Source organism: Malaclemys terrapin, chromosome 8, assembly GCF_027887155.1.
Source record: "Malaclemys terrapin pileata isolate rMalTer1 chromosome 8, rMalTer1.hap1, whole genome shotgun sequence".
Lineage (NCBI taxonomy): Eukaryota > Metazoa > Chordata > Testudines > Emydidae > Malaclemys > Malaclemys terrapin.
Genome location: NC_071512.1, coordinates 34,625,428 through 34,640,214, shown reverse-complemented (window position 1 = coordinate 34,640,214; position 14,787 = coordinate 34,625,428). Strand labels below are relative to the sequence as shown.

The 14,787-nt window shown below is 45.5% G+C and overlaps 1 protein-coding gene across 1 annotated transcript in view; it reads left to right on the top strand.

Annotated features, from left to right (window-relative positions):
* SIL1 (SIL1 nucleotide exchange factor) overlaps positions 1–11,371 on the top strand; it is a 233,021-nt gene extending 221,650 nt beyond the window's left edge. Inside the window, exons 8-10 of the mRNA XM_054037890.1 lie at positions 411–507; positions 6,410–6,574; positions 10,852–11,371. Coding sequence (XP_053893865.1) covers positions 411–507; positions 6,410–6,574; positions 10,852–11,217 — 628 coding nt within the window. The 3' untranslated portion in view covers positions 11,218–11,371. The remainder of the gene's footprint in view (positions 1–410; positions 508–6,409; positions 6,575–10,851) is intronic.
* The last annotated feature ends 3,416 nt before the right edge of the window (positions 11,372–14,787 follow it).

Here is a 14,787-nt window from a genome sequence, read left to right as displayed (position 1 = left end):
GAGTAAAGAAAGTACATGGCAACTGTCAGCATCTGGGTTGGCTTTTAAAAATAAGTGTTTCTGTTTAGCTTGAGGTTTTACGTACACAAAAACATGTGCTTGCCCTAATGACAAAAACAGTTCCTAGATCAGGTATGCAGTGCCAAATTTCACCAGCAGGTGTCACCTTCATAGACAGTCCCTCATATAGGGAGGAATTGAGGCAGATGTTGTTAAACAATCCAATTTGAAAAAGGTGCTTAATATTCATTAACGCCTTGCAATACATCTTGAAAGTAACTCATCCCCACTATTAAAAAAAACAAAACCCCTTACCTAGAAACAAGCCTGCAGCAAAATGTGTGCTAACCTGTTTAGTTTCCCTGTGATCTATTGTCTGTTCCTGATGTTCGTTTTGCTTTTTCCCTCAGCAATCCCAAAGTTCAAGTGGAAGCAATTGAGGGTGGTGCTCTACAAAAACTGATGGTTATTTTAGCTACGGAACAACCATTGTCTGTGAAGAAAAAGGTAAGTTGGTCAAAATGTGTGTGTATTAACGTTTCCTAAATATGACATCCAGGTGTATAGTCTTGCATTGGCACCATTACATAGTGATGTGATCTGTGTCGCCTGTTCATGGATATGTGGTGCTTTATAATGAGGCGCATTCACAGAAGCGGTGTCAGGCTATGTTCAGAGGGTTAGATTCAGCCCTAAGGTCTATGGGCATTCCCTCCCTTCCACCCAGACTGATGGGGTTCTGTTCTTCTTTCAGTGCTCTCAAGGTGACCCTTGTTATAGTTAACAAGCTGCAGTTGTGTACTAACAGGGAAACCTTGCCTCTCTGGTGTACAGTGCCATTAGCCAGCCCACTGTTGTCACCTCATGGCAGCAATAGGCCTTGCCCTACTTTAAAAGGAAAACTCAGATCACACAGCGAGTTCATACTGTTGGGCAGGCAGTGCTGTATGTTAGTCTGGGAGGGACGGAGCTGATCCCGGCATGAAGATCACAGGCTAATGAATAGGAGTCGATGTTCTGGAGAAGATAATTGCTGCATCCGCTTTGGCATCCTGCCTCAAGCAGGGGCCAATATCTGATGCTTCAGAGGAAGGCGAAAAGCTCTCCTAATGCCCCTAGCTAAATGTGCAGTGCTGTACGTTGAGGTACGGGATTCTTCACTCTCCCCTTCAGTGATCAGTTTACTCGCTCAAGCATGAGATCTGATTACCCTTACCTTAACATGCAAAGCTACAAATGGTTGTTGTTGGCCATAAAATTATCTAGCTCCTTTTCAAATCCAAGCCCAGCGTTTGACTCAGTGACCTTCTGGCACTGTGAATTCCACAGGAGGAGTGGAAAAAGTAGCTCCTGTTACTCAACCTTAATGCCCCTGCCATTAATATCAGTGATGTGCTGTCAGTATTTTAAAAGAGGATCCCATGAAAATGTTTCCCTCTAGTCTGTAATAAACTCCTGAGTCTCAAGGAATGTGTGGGCCACAGGAGTGGAGAGACTGAGGCATTTATTCACTTGCATGAAAAGATTCCCTCCTTGTCAAGGCTGGGCAGGCACGCTTGTGTAAAGCTGCACTTGCTAGAAATGTTTACAGCATGTTCCTGAAAATGACACTGAGCATCCTGCTGGCCTAGCCCAGCATGTGTGATGCGAGGAGTGTGATGACCTCACAGGGACGGTGAGGAGGTATCTAGGGAAGGGTTTGAAAACCATTGCCCTGGAGTGTAGTCTGCTTCATTCCAAAAGCAAAACTTTTGCCTTTTTCAAAGACTTCTGGCAGCATTCAGAGACGGGGTGACCTCACCAGAGACAGAGAAATCACCCCAATATTTTCTTTAATTTAGTTTACTGACTGAGCTGTAACAAATGACTCCAGAGAGCCCTTTCACCACGGCCTGGAGTTTAACTGAGTGACCCTCGTTCTTGTATTACGATAGGGTAAGGTTTTCACTGTCCTTGTCATAATTTGGATGCTTCTGTCTAGGCTCCTTAACCCCTCCCGTTTCCAGGCAAAATACTCCTAGTTGTGACAGTCTCTCTTCAAATCTAAGCCCCCACCATCCAGTATGACAATCTTTAAGGCCTTTTTCTGAACAAAGGGGATGGCTCTGGTGTGTAGTGCAGAACTACAGGCTGATGTGGTACTTCAGCATCAGCTGCAATGCATGTAACATTCGTGCGTGACAGGGAGAGATTTTTACTCCCATCAGAATGAAAACATGGTGAGTGCAGGAGAGTCCTATTTCCCATCCAGCCGTGCTTGGGTGAAGGAGGAGTCAGCATGCCAGCACACTGATACTATGGACTGTGGTGAGGAGGAGACAGAAGCATCCACTAAATTACTGCGGGCAACTAAGAGATTATAAAATAGAAATATATTGGATTGGGAAAAAATAGCTGTCTGTTCTGATCTGCCCACAGTGGGTGCAGGAAACACCATTGTGCACTAAGGAGTCAGTTCCCATTGTTGGCAGGCTCGGAGATGGATGATCTCAGTAATAGTTCTCGTTTCAGCAGCAGCCTTTCCTGAGGGGTAGACTGGCAGCCTGGGCACCTTGCTTAACACTTAACATATTGCCTCAAGTAACCATTTTTGTGAATATCAGAGAGGTGTAAAAATCAATAATTTAGCCACAAATTGCCCCCTTCCTAAGCCTTAACCACAGGCCTGTAACAGCTCTGAAAGGGAGAGAGCACCTAAACGTCTCTATCACTAGCCAAAGTAATCTTTATATTAGGATGAGTTATCTGTACTGCGGTAGTGCCCAAAGAGCTCAAGCAGAATTGGGTCTGTACTCACACAGAATCAGAGTTCATAATCCAGTTTAAGACAAGATGCACTCAGTGAGAGCAGTGAGCAGGGAGGTGAGAGTGATGGCTGTACATCAGTGAGTTCTGAAGGATTAGAGAAACACTCAGAAGTTCAATATTTATCCAAGCTATCTGAGCTTTGATGGGGCTGGATGGGTGTCTGCCAAAGTGACATCCACCAGAATACTGGTACTATTTCTGCTGGTTGGGCTGGAGATTTGAGCATCGGCTTTCTCAGGGTATTTGGGCACAGCATCCAGACTGCAAAGCCCCCAGAAGGAGAAAATCTTTGGCTTGGGTTCAGTTCAAGTGATGGGCATAGGTCCAGTTTGGCTATTTTAACAGACCTACTGGTTGAAATACAAGTTAACAAAGATCAGTGAGAGCAGAATCCATCTTGATCTGCAACCTGCCTCTCTCATGTTACTCTGTTTCAGTGCTTCAGTATTGTGGTGATTGAGGCTATATAAATACTGTAGACTGAGTTAATATCAGCAGCTAAACCAAATCAAAGTAAAAATCTAATTGGCCCTACATCTATCCCAAACCTTGTATCTAGTACTAGAAAGATTCAGAACAATGTCTTTGCCATTAGTTTCCACTCTCATTTGGACTGGTCACCTGCTCCTTCCTGCATATTCGGGCTTATCCCCACCATAGCAGGAGGAATGCAAGGTGCACGGGCTACAACAGCTTTAAGCACAGAACATTTCCCCATCTCACCTCTGGTATTTAGAAAGAGCCTCTTGTGCAACTCCACGTTCTAGTGCTGCATTTGTTTATCATGCTCCTTGGGGAACTGTAGCAACAGCAGACTGCTTGCTGCAGATACAGACAGATGTAACCCTTGCCTAAGCAGCAGCCTCAATCAATTGTCCTGGGAGATGAAGCATATAAACCCTTTGCACTTCTAGACCCTTTCACCCAGGGATCTCAGGCTCTTCCTGAACCTCAGTTAGGCCTCACAGTACACCTGTAGGGTAGGCCAGTGGTGTTCTCCTCATTTCACAGAGAGGGAACTGGGACACAGAAAGGTGAAGTGATGTGCCATGTGTCACACGGTGAATCAGTAGCAAAGCCAGGAACACAACCCAGAAATCCTGATTCCCAGTCCTGCTACTGAACCACTAGACAAAACTGTTTGGAAACTGCTTTAATAGGGAGACAGTGCCATGAACTGTGTGCTGTATCTGACACCATTTAAAGTAATTGCTCAAAGTAAGTTCTCCTGGAAGATCCTAAACAGCTGAGATAATAAAGTTAAGCTTTTCATTCATGACATTGACACAAAAAGTGGGAGTGTGCTAATAAAATTTGTGGATGATGCAAAGTTGGGGGAGGTATTGCCAATATGAAGGAGGACCGGAATATCATACAGACGATCTGGATGACTTTTAAAACTGAAGTAATAGAAATGGGATGAAATTTAATAGTGAAAAGTGCAAGGTCATGTACTTAGGGACTAACAACAAGAATTTTTGCTATAACCTGGGGATATATCAGTTGGGAGTGACAGAGGAGGAGAAATACCTGGGTGTATTGGTTAATCACAGGAAGACTATGAGCTGCCAATTTGATGTGGCTGTGAAAAAGGCGAATGCAGTCCTAGGATACATCGGGGAAGTATTTTCAGTGGAGACAGGGAAGTGTTATTGCCATTATACCAGGCACTGGTGAGACCTCATCTGGAATACTGTGTGCACTTCTAGTCTCCCATGTTTAAGAAAGATTAATTCAAACTAGAACCGGGTCAGAGAAGGGCTGCTAGGGTGATCAGAGGAATGGAAACCTACCTTATGAAAGGAGACTCCAAAGAGCTTGGCGTATTTATCCTAACCAAATGAAGGCCGAGGGGAGATATGATTGCTCGCTATAAATGCCAGGGAGGGAGAGGAGTTATTTAAGTGCCAGTATGGACACAAGAACAAATGGATATAAACTGGCCATCAGCAAGTTTAGGCTTGAAATTAGATGAAGGTTTCTAACCATCAGAGGAGTGAAGTTCTGGAACAGCCTTCCAAGGAGAGCAATGGGGGAAAAGACCTAACTGGCTTCAAGACTGAGCTTGATAAGTTTATAGAGGGGAAGGTATGATGAGATTGCTTACAATGGCATGTAGCTGATCTGCAACTGCTAACAGCAAGTATCCCCGATGGCTGGAGATGGGACACTAGATGGGGAGGACTGAGAGTTATTACAGAGAATTCTTCTCAAGGTATCTGGCTGGTGGGTCTTGCCCACATGCTCAGGGTCCAACTGATTGCCATATTTGGGGTTGGGCAGGAATTTTCCCGTTGGTCAGGTTGGCAGAGACCCTGGATTTTTTTGGCCTTCCTTTGCAGCGTGGGGCACGGGTCACTTGCAGGTTTGAACCAGAGTAAATGGTGGATTCTCTGTAACTTGTAGTCTTTAAATCATGATTTGAGGACTTCAGTAACTCAGCCAGAGGTTGTGGGTCTATTACAGGAGTGGGTGAGTGAGGTTCTGTGGCCTGCGATGTCCAGGCGGTCAGACTAGATAAGCGGTCCTCAAAGTGTGGGTCAGGACCCCAAAGTGTGTCGCAACCCTATTTTAATGGGGTCATCAGATTTGCTGGGGCCCAGGGCTAAAGCCCAAGCTAGAAGTCTTCAGCCCTGGGCGGTGGGTCTCAGGCTTCGGCTTCAGCCCTGGGCACCAGGGCTCAGATTACACACACACACCCCATATGGGGCTGAAGTCCACAGGCTTTGGGTTTGGTCCCCCTTCTCAGTGTCGTGTAGTAATTTTGTTGTCAGAATGGAGTCACGGTGCAATGAAGTTTGAGAACCCCTGGACTAGATCATGATGGTCCCTTCTGGCCTTAAAGTCTGAGAGCATATAAAGTTGATGCGGGCAGTGTCAGTCTGTGAGAGCTGCATTGATGTGTTGACAGCATCTAACCTGGAGAAGGGTCAAAGGGCATGATCCTGAGGGGTGTTGAGCACCTACAGTACCCCCTGAAGTCAGAAGAGGTTGCAGGACTAAGCAGGGGGTATGACTACACTAGCTTTAACTGAGAGAGCTCGAAGTCTGTGCTGCTGCAGTTTCACTGCTCATCCGGAGTAATTACCCAGGGTTATAGGCAGGCTTGTACAGCCCCACCGGAAGCACATGGTGCTGCAGCTTCACTGCTCTGGTACCTGAGCTAGCGAGATTAAAGCTAGTGGGGGATGTCTGCACAAGCTGCAGTCACACCTCTGACCGCAATGTGGATGTATCCATGGTCTTCGAGTTCCTGTAAATTGGGGATCAGACACCACACTCAGGTTCCATGCAGCGATACCACCTCACTGGTGAGGAGAGATTTAAATTAACAAGGGCAAGCATTTGCAGAACAGCAAGTCATGAGTGAACACAGTTGTGTTTTTCTCCCCTGATTAGAAGTCATTAAGTGAGATTGTTGATGGGCTTTTAAATCGCACCCATATTATGTAGCATTAATCAGCTGCCTTTTGTGGCAATCCATAAAGGAAGATGAAGCCAGAATGCTAGGGCTCTTCAGAATAGATTGCTGAGCAAGAGTTCATTCAGATATGGCAGCTGTCACTGGACTAGAAGACTGATTAACTGTTGTGCTTGCCAGGCTCTCTTTGCTTTGTCTTCGATGCTGAGACACTTCCCCTATGCCCAGCTGCAGTTCCTCAAGCTTGGTGGCCTTCAAGTACTTAGAAATCTCTTCAAAGAAAAAGGCATGGAGACTCTCTACATACGCGTTGTGACGCTGCTCTATGACCTGATTGTGGAAAAGGTAAGAGGGCTGTGGGGCAGTTTGCTGGAGCCCATGTTCACTGGTTGACAGTGAAGATGTGAACTATACTCCTGGGAGTGAGGAAATGCATGTGAATTGGGAACAGTTATAACGATACAAGACAGTTCTTAGGATCTTCATTAAAGGGCAGTTGTATCAAGGCCAAACAGAGAGGCATGATACCAGGGAACTCTCCAGGCAGAGACAAGCTGTGCCTGCTGATAGTGGGGTGGGGGTTGGGGGGTGAAGTGGAGATTTGGGTTCAGAGTGAGGGCAGCTGGCTTCAGCAGTGTTACTGAGCATGCTCCGTACAAGCCAAGCAGCAAATCTGGAGAGGCATGTGACCCTGCATCCTCCCCCCGCCCAACGCATCACCTCTATCTCCAGCGGATGGAAGGCCTGCTCTGCTCCATCATGCCTCCCTGCAGCACTGCAGGAGAAGCCCCTGTGGAGCTGGTTTCCATATTGCATAGGCCAGGGGTGGCCAACCTATGGCTCCGGAGCTCTTCAGAAGTTAATATGCGGCTTCTTGTATAGGTACCAACTCTGGGGCTGGAGCTACAGGCGCCAACTTTCTAATGTGCTGGGGGGTGCTCCCTGCTCAACCCCTGGCTCTGTCCCCCTCCACCCATTCCCGCCCCCTCCCCTGAGCCTGCTATGCCCTCACTCCTCCCCCTCCAACCCTCCTGCATGCCACAAAACAGTTGATCGGGAGGTGTAGGGAAGGATGAGGAGGCGCTGATCTGCGGGGCTGCCCGTGAGCGGGAGGCGCGGGGGGCTGCTGACGTATTACTGTGGCTCTTTGGCAATGTACATTGGTAAATTCTGGCTCCTTCTCAGGCTCAGGTTGGCCATCCCTGGCATAGGCAGTTTGTTCTCCCTGGGCTGATCTTGTCTCTGAACCTTGAAAATATTGTGTAGCCATTTAAGCATCTTTTTAACAATAAAATCAATGTTTGTTTTGGTGGTGGTGGGTTTTTTACCCTGAAATGTTAAAACTAAGAATGTGTGCTAGAGTGCAGAAGAGCCAGGAAATGATCATTCTGGTTTCATTGTCCAAAGTGAATGAAATGCAAAGAGTGTTACCAGGGTATCAATGTGCAAACTAGCTAGATTTTTGTAATTCTTTTAATTTTATGGGGCACTGGCCATTTGTAAATCTTAGGTTGTAACCAAGTAAACCTCTGTATCTATTTTACTTAGCACCAGCTTTGATTATTACTGTAAATATCAGTTTAAAACCCTGTTTACTAGCCACTGTTTCATTTGTTGTTTATTTTCTGCATTTCTGTTACATTGGAGAATGAAAATCAATTAAGTCAAGTTTCACTTCTGTTTATAGTCAGTTTCACCTGCAGATTTTTATTGCTGTAGTGTTTGGGTTTCAGACCTTGAAGAAAAATGATTATATGCTTTAAAAGTAGTTTTTAATGGACTTTTTATACGAGATGGAAATATTTTTGTTAGTCTGAAGTTTTATAAAATATAAATATTGGGTCCAATATAAATTAACCCTGTCCCTTCAACAGCACAAATAAGGAATTTGTATCTATGACTTGTTTTAGCATTGTCCCTTTAATCCCATTCCATGTTTTAATACTGTACCTTTAGCAACTCCATCTGTTCACAGATTCAATCTATCTTGAGATAATCTGCACACCCTACACAGTCTAAGTTTTATACTGGAACAATGACATTTATAGCCCTTTTGAGTGTGAAAACTATTTTCTAGGATGTACGTCACAGACTGCTCTCATTACGTCTGCAGACAAAATGGAAAAAAACAGCACCTGGAAAGGTGCTGGATTAATCTGAATAAGTGGTGATGTCACAAATGGACTAGCTTCGGGGTGACAGACTGAAAAGCAATAGGCTATTTTGTTTTTAAATGAAGCAAAACTAACTCCAGCCCATGCCAGTGCCAGCTCAGTGAAATGAAGCAGAAGAGAAGATGGTTCTGAACTGCTTTTCCTGCTTCATTGTCTCTGTTTAACCCTGAAAGGATGGACAATCTGCATGCACTGAAAATACTGTAAAGTTTTCCAGGTGGTGGAAATGGCTTTCCTGCAGGATTGTGGGAAGGGAAATCTCGCCTGAGTTTTTCTTCCTTTTCTCCCCACATACGGTAAATCAAAGTATAAATACAATGCCGTGAAACATGCCAGCAGCAACCACTCAAGGGATGAACAAAAGTCAGTTCGTAGCAGAGGTGGGCCCTTAAATAAAGGCTAGATAAAATGTTACAGGAAACCTTGGGGAGACTCGAGTGGTCCCTCCAGACAGGTAGTTGCTTATTAGCAAGGCTCATCCTTTGTGCGAGTTTCACTGTATCTCTGCTGATTTCCAGCCTTTTTCTTCTGCAGATTTGAATTTGTTCTTATCAGACCTGTAAAAGCCCTAATCTTCCCTTAATGATAATACCGTAGCAAGCAGACTTGTGCTATTCAGATCTAATTAATGAAGCGCATACATAGTAATTATCACAGGAGGCCACCAGCCAAGCCAGAGGAATAGCTCTTAAAGGGAAACAGACGCCATATTGCTCTTCTTTGGGAAATGGTGCTGTGAACAGCTCCTTCTGGCACATAGACTGAGATGCATCTAGGGTCACATTCCAGCCCGTGACACATGCATGGGATTCCTATATATGTCAACGACTGCTTCTCGCATTCCCCTACCAGCTCTGCTAGGCCTGAATATTTAACGCCAGCATTTAGTATTGAAGCCAGCTGTAAAAGGATGTGCAGGTTCTTCAGTGTGACACCTGCCTGTGAGCATCATTATTCAGAGTATGCTAAACCAGCTCATACCCCGCTGAAAGCCTTAAACGTGCCCGTCGTAACTGAGACGGTGGGGTGGGAATCCACGTCTCAGCTCACTCATGGTGAGGTTGTTGAATGTCCATATAACTGCACTGAACGGATGCACCTTTTATTTAGGGCTGGCGTAAGGTGAGCATTGGGTTGGGCCATGGCACAATCAGGATCCTAGCTCATACTCTTGCTTCCTGGGCCAGCAGGAGCTGGGAACACTGTGGAAGCCACGTGCCTGGTCTCTGGATGTGGGGAACAGAGCACTGTGGCTTGTGCCCAAGCATCCCCTTCTGGCGGTTGTCAGAGCAGCACCAATGAGCTAAGTTCAGCAAGAGAGAGAGAATTGTGATGATGCAGAGCTTGAGCATGGTGCCGCTGGCGAACCACAGGGTGAAAGATGTGGGGGAGGATCCTGGACAGACCCCCACCTCCTAGAAAAGGCAATGGAAAGCAAAAATCAGGCCTGAAATGCCAGCAGGCTAAAAAGTCAACTCTCTGCCATTTGCTGCAGACAGCAGCACCGAGGCCACGGGCGCAGTGAAGCCTTCAGGCAACTGCTTCAAATAAGCACAGTTTAAGGAATTGACTTGACAGTGACTTTTTCTGCCCTTTTCTCCTTTATTAAGGAAATGGGGGGGTCTCTTGTGGAACAGCACAAGGGCTCCACCAGTGTCCCGTGCATCTGACTGTCCTCCTCTGGATTCTAGGAGCTCTACCCTGTTACAGGTGTATATTGTATGTGGGAGCATTTACCATGCAGTTCAATAGGGCTGTGCTGGCTTCCCTTTGGTATCTCACTGGATTCACCTGAGGCTTTGCTTGCTCGGTCCTGGTATAACATTGCCCCACAAAGGATATTTCATAAAATTGCGCTTATGCCCTTTGTTTCCCATCTCCCTCTCCCCCCTCAAAGAAAAGTTGTTTTCTCTCTGCTTTGTTTTAATCATAGAAATATCAAGAATAGCAACACTGTCTTCCCTAGCTTTGCTGGAGGTGCCTCCAGTGGGAATTGGGAATGCTCTTAAATGAAGGGTGGAGATATTGAGTGTTTAACAAAGAGGTCTTGTATCCAAAGTGTTTAGTACATGCCGGAGTTATATAGATGAGCATGAAAATACATAATAATTTGTTTAAAACAGTCTCATCTCACCCCCTTCTCCTTTCAATCAGATTTTCAGTGTCTTGCAATATCATAATCCTACTCCTTCTCCAATCAATTTCCAGAGTAGATGAGACCTGAATTTCTAATGCAAAAAAACCCAACAAGCAAAACAAATCTTTCAGGCTAACTTCATGCACCATATAACGAAATAAAATAGAGTACAATGCTGTCAAAAGCCAGGAGTCGTGGGATGTCTGGATTCACCCATGGGCACTGATATACTGTATAACCTGCTGGAAACAGTACTAAGGGTAGTTATTGTTCTTGGATACAGATAATCAATTTAACATGATTTCTTGCAGATGCTGCTTGAGGATTCTGAGAACAAGGAAGACCAATTGGAAGAGAAAGTTCAGCAGTACAAACAAGTGAACCTGGTGCCAGCTGTGGTGGAACAGGGCTGGTGTGTGATTATTTCTAACCTCCTGGCATTGCCGGAGCATGACACTCGAGAAAAAGTTCTAAAAACAGTGCGCGTTCTGATGGCCGCCTGCAGGGACGGATACCAAGGAGACTATGCTCTCAGCACCACGCTGAGCATGCTCCGCACTGAATACGAAGAACTGGCAGCAGAAGAACAAAGGGAAGGGGACAATGATGGCTATTTTAAGGAACTCCTTAGCTCTATAAATACCATTATTCAGGAGTTAAGACCAGGATATCTGTAATCTGACTGAGCTTAAAAAAAAAATAATTCATGATAACCTGGTGAATTTTGACAGATATGCATAAACAAACTATTGAGTAAACTGCTGGTCAAAGCAAAATCCCTCCACAAGGCAAGTGAGCCAACAGCTCCATTATTAAAGAAAGATACAAACATTTTGGGGAGTGTTTTCATTTCACATCTTGGTCCATGCTAAGATAATGGGAGTATATGTGTTTAAGGAATATTGCATCTTGTCCTCAACCTCTAATATGTTTAATGTAAGTAACAGAAGGTTTCAGTCTGTTTAGTAAAATGCAGAGATTCTTCAGGTTCCAGAGAACTGATGCGCATTTTTAATCACATACTTGCTAATTCAGGCACCTATACATCTGTGCTTTGTAAAGGGAAAAGACTTTCCCACGCAACTGCGATCAGTCTTTGTTCTTTTTTTAATGGTGACCCTTTCTTTTGCTGCTTTACAATTTATAGAGAAGGATCGAAAGCTGTTAGGTATCTATTTTTAAGTGTGCTTTCTGCTTATGTCTTCCCTCAGAAACACCACAGATATCAACGCTTGTCTTCCTGGGTTTGCTGGAGGTCTGCATAGAGGACCCATAGATTCAGATTAGGAGCCTTCTCCGACCTTTGTTGAAAGATGTTGAATATTCAACAAAAAAGCCTTTCTTCCAGCTATTCGTTAGGGTTTTGAGTTAAATAGATGTTAACAAACCCCAAATAAAAACTCAGGCATTCTAAACAAAAAAGAAATAATTAGAAATAATTTATCCTGCCAATTAATCAGGTTTCTCTTGCTTGGTTATCTGTGATGTCATGAACATAGTTGTCCTCCAGTTTTTGATAGAGCCTGATTAGAAAAGAAAGATGGCCAAGACCTGAATGTCTAATGAGTGGGGAGGGGTCGAAAGGGAGCTATTGGCAGGGAAATCTTTCAGGCCTTCTTTATACATCTAAAGAAACAAAACAAAAAAGGCACCAGTCTGTCCGTCGATGAATTTCCCAGCCCATGGCAATCAGGCCTGGTAGCTTCTATGTATCACCCTCCCTGACTGGCAGCAGGGGCTAGTCAAGCACAGGGCTCGACTCAGCTAAGCCCGTGTTGCCGGTTGTACTCTGATGCTTTGCAGATAAATGTCCATTAAAGGCTGGATTGAGGCCACCACTTCCATTTCCCCTGCGACCTGAATCTAGACCCTGACACAGGAGACAGCCTAGTACATTAACCCAGGGTACCACATGCCCCGTCCATCACTCCAGGTTCTGTTTAGAATTTTTATCCACAGAAAGCCCTTTAACAACATTTTGATTTCCGGCAGCATTCCTGCCACGGCGAATGCTGTACAGTCACGTAAGTGTGTCTGATCTAATGCTGTGTCATCCCAAAGGCAGTTTCTCTAATACAGCAGGGGGAGGAGAGAGATATGGTTTGGTCCCTGGGCCATGCAGACTTGAGCTAACCATGCCCTTTTAGAGTCATGTTGTTATCTTCAATGCCTGGATTAGGCACTCAGATGAGTGGATCCCCCTGCTTGGCATGGTGGACTGCTCTTGTAATCCGTATGCCTCCTGCAGGGTTTCCCCAGTGGGAGTCCCTACTGATGATATAATAGTTGTATTTATATGGCAGCCATCTGCCAGTGCTTTGTAGGAACTACACAAAACTGTGTGCTTACAATGAAATGAGGCACCAAACACAAGGTGTCCTCGAGCCCTTTCTAAAGCAGGCAAAATCTATGCAGCTGAACAAGCCCTTGCTCCAGCACAGGCTTGCTGCAGAAAAACTAAGGGCTGGATCTAGTTTGCCTGCACAGACCTGCAACCCAGGAGTCACCCCCCCTCTCCCCAGGAAATAGTACACAGGGTTACATTATAGGCTGCGAGCCTTCAGCTTAACTGGCTATATGCCATCACCTTCCCTGCCACTGGCATAGGGGGCTAAGAGCCTGAAAAAGACTTCCCTACATCTCAGTCATGCTGGAGAGACCTTAGGCGTTATTAGCTGGGGGGCAGCTGCGCAGGCTCAGGGATGTGCAAATATGGCTTTAAGCCACTTCCGCGTGCATGCTGTACAGGAGTTGCTCTGTGCATGTTTCTGCCCCGGCTGAGGGGTGGGGGTCATGGAGTTCACCAGACCCAGATCCTGTTAACTGTCAAAACTAAACCCAATCTATTCTCTCTGCCTGCCAACAGGCAGCAGCCAGGTTACTTCAGCCCTGTCCCCTCATAATGATACCAGTGCACTTGGCATGAGCACTAAACTAGAGATCAGCATCTGGCCTAAAGAGCAAGTGTCAGATAGCCAGGCTTGCAGGTGAAGAGGCCTACTGTGGAGTTGCTGTACCAGGGAAGGACACGCTTTGGCACTACACCTGCAATTGTAACCCTGAGAGCTGTTCATGTTCATGGCGGTCCACGTAAGTCCTGTCAAGAAGGGACAAACAAGTTATACCTGTCATGCACAAAATGGACAACCTCCCTGTAAGCGTGACATGAGCCCACTGAGCTTTGTATTGATTGGGCTGTTTCAAAGCCATTAGCCCTTCCTTCTTGATGCTAAAATATTTCTGACTATCTTTTACAGGCTGTCAAGTGTCACTATTCAGTAACAAGTATTTATGCATATTGATTTGCCTTTGGATTAAACAATATTTAAATACAGTTACTTACAGAAATCCATTCTGCAGCTAACAGCACATGATTGTTAGCAACAGTAAAATAAGAGAGTGCCAGACACGCCTGCCTCCTGGGCACATCAGTGAGGGAGTCAGGGTTTGGATTTGTTTTTAAGTCAGCACCTTTATTTGAGCTAGGACCTGCTCACTGGATGATGTAAAATAAGCCTTTGTGTTCTAGTGGTGCTGTGCTGGGCCCAGCCCATGTTGGAGCAGCAGGCCCCAGCTGTTCCACACTTCCCTTCTCAGCAAAGGAAATGAGCAATCATATCAGGCTGAAACTCAGCAAACCAGCCCTGAGCCATGACAGCAGTAAATCTAGAACAGGGCAGCCAGCATTATGTGCAAAAAACCCAAAAGTGACTGCTGCCAATTGAGCCAGTCTGAATCCAATAACGCTGATACACAGGGATGTTTGATTTCCAGCCAGAGACGTGGAGAGGAGCATTCCTCATTGCTCAACATTTCCCTCTGCAGATCTGGCTCACCTGTGTGCTCTCACTAGCACAAGGACAAACTATCCTTCCTCCAACCAGTGACACAACTACAGGATTAATAGAATTGGTTGGATTGTTTAAAGTGTTATCTTACAACAGGACATGTGAGTTGAAACAGCCTAAGCCCCCTCCCCCACAGCACCAAGGGCCCCACCCCCATACCTTGGGGCCCAGTGCTAGGAAACATCTGTGCCATCCTCTATTGTACAACGTACCAGCCTCCTTAAACCTGCAGTGGATGCCTCTGGCCAGTTCCCCGCAGCGCTCCCCATCAAAGGGAGTGTTAGCTTTAGGCACAGATGGGCCAGCCCTTACAGGCCTTCTATGCATGGCTCAGAAGGAGGCAGCTCCAAAAGCAGCTACGCTTTTATTAAAAGCAATGGTAATTAAGTTAACAATGAC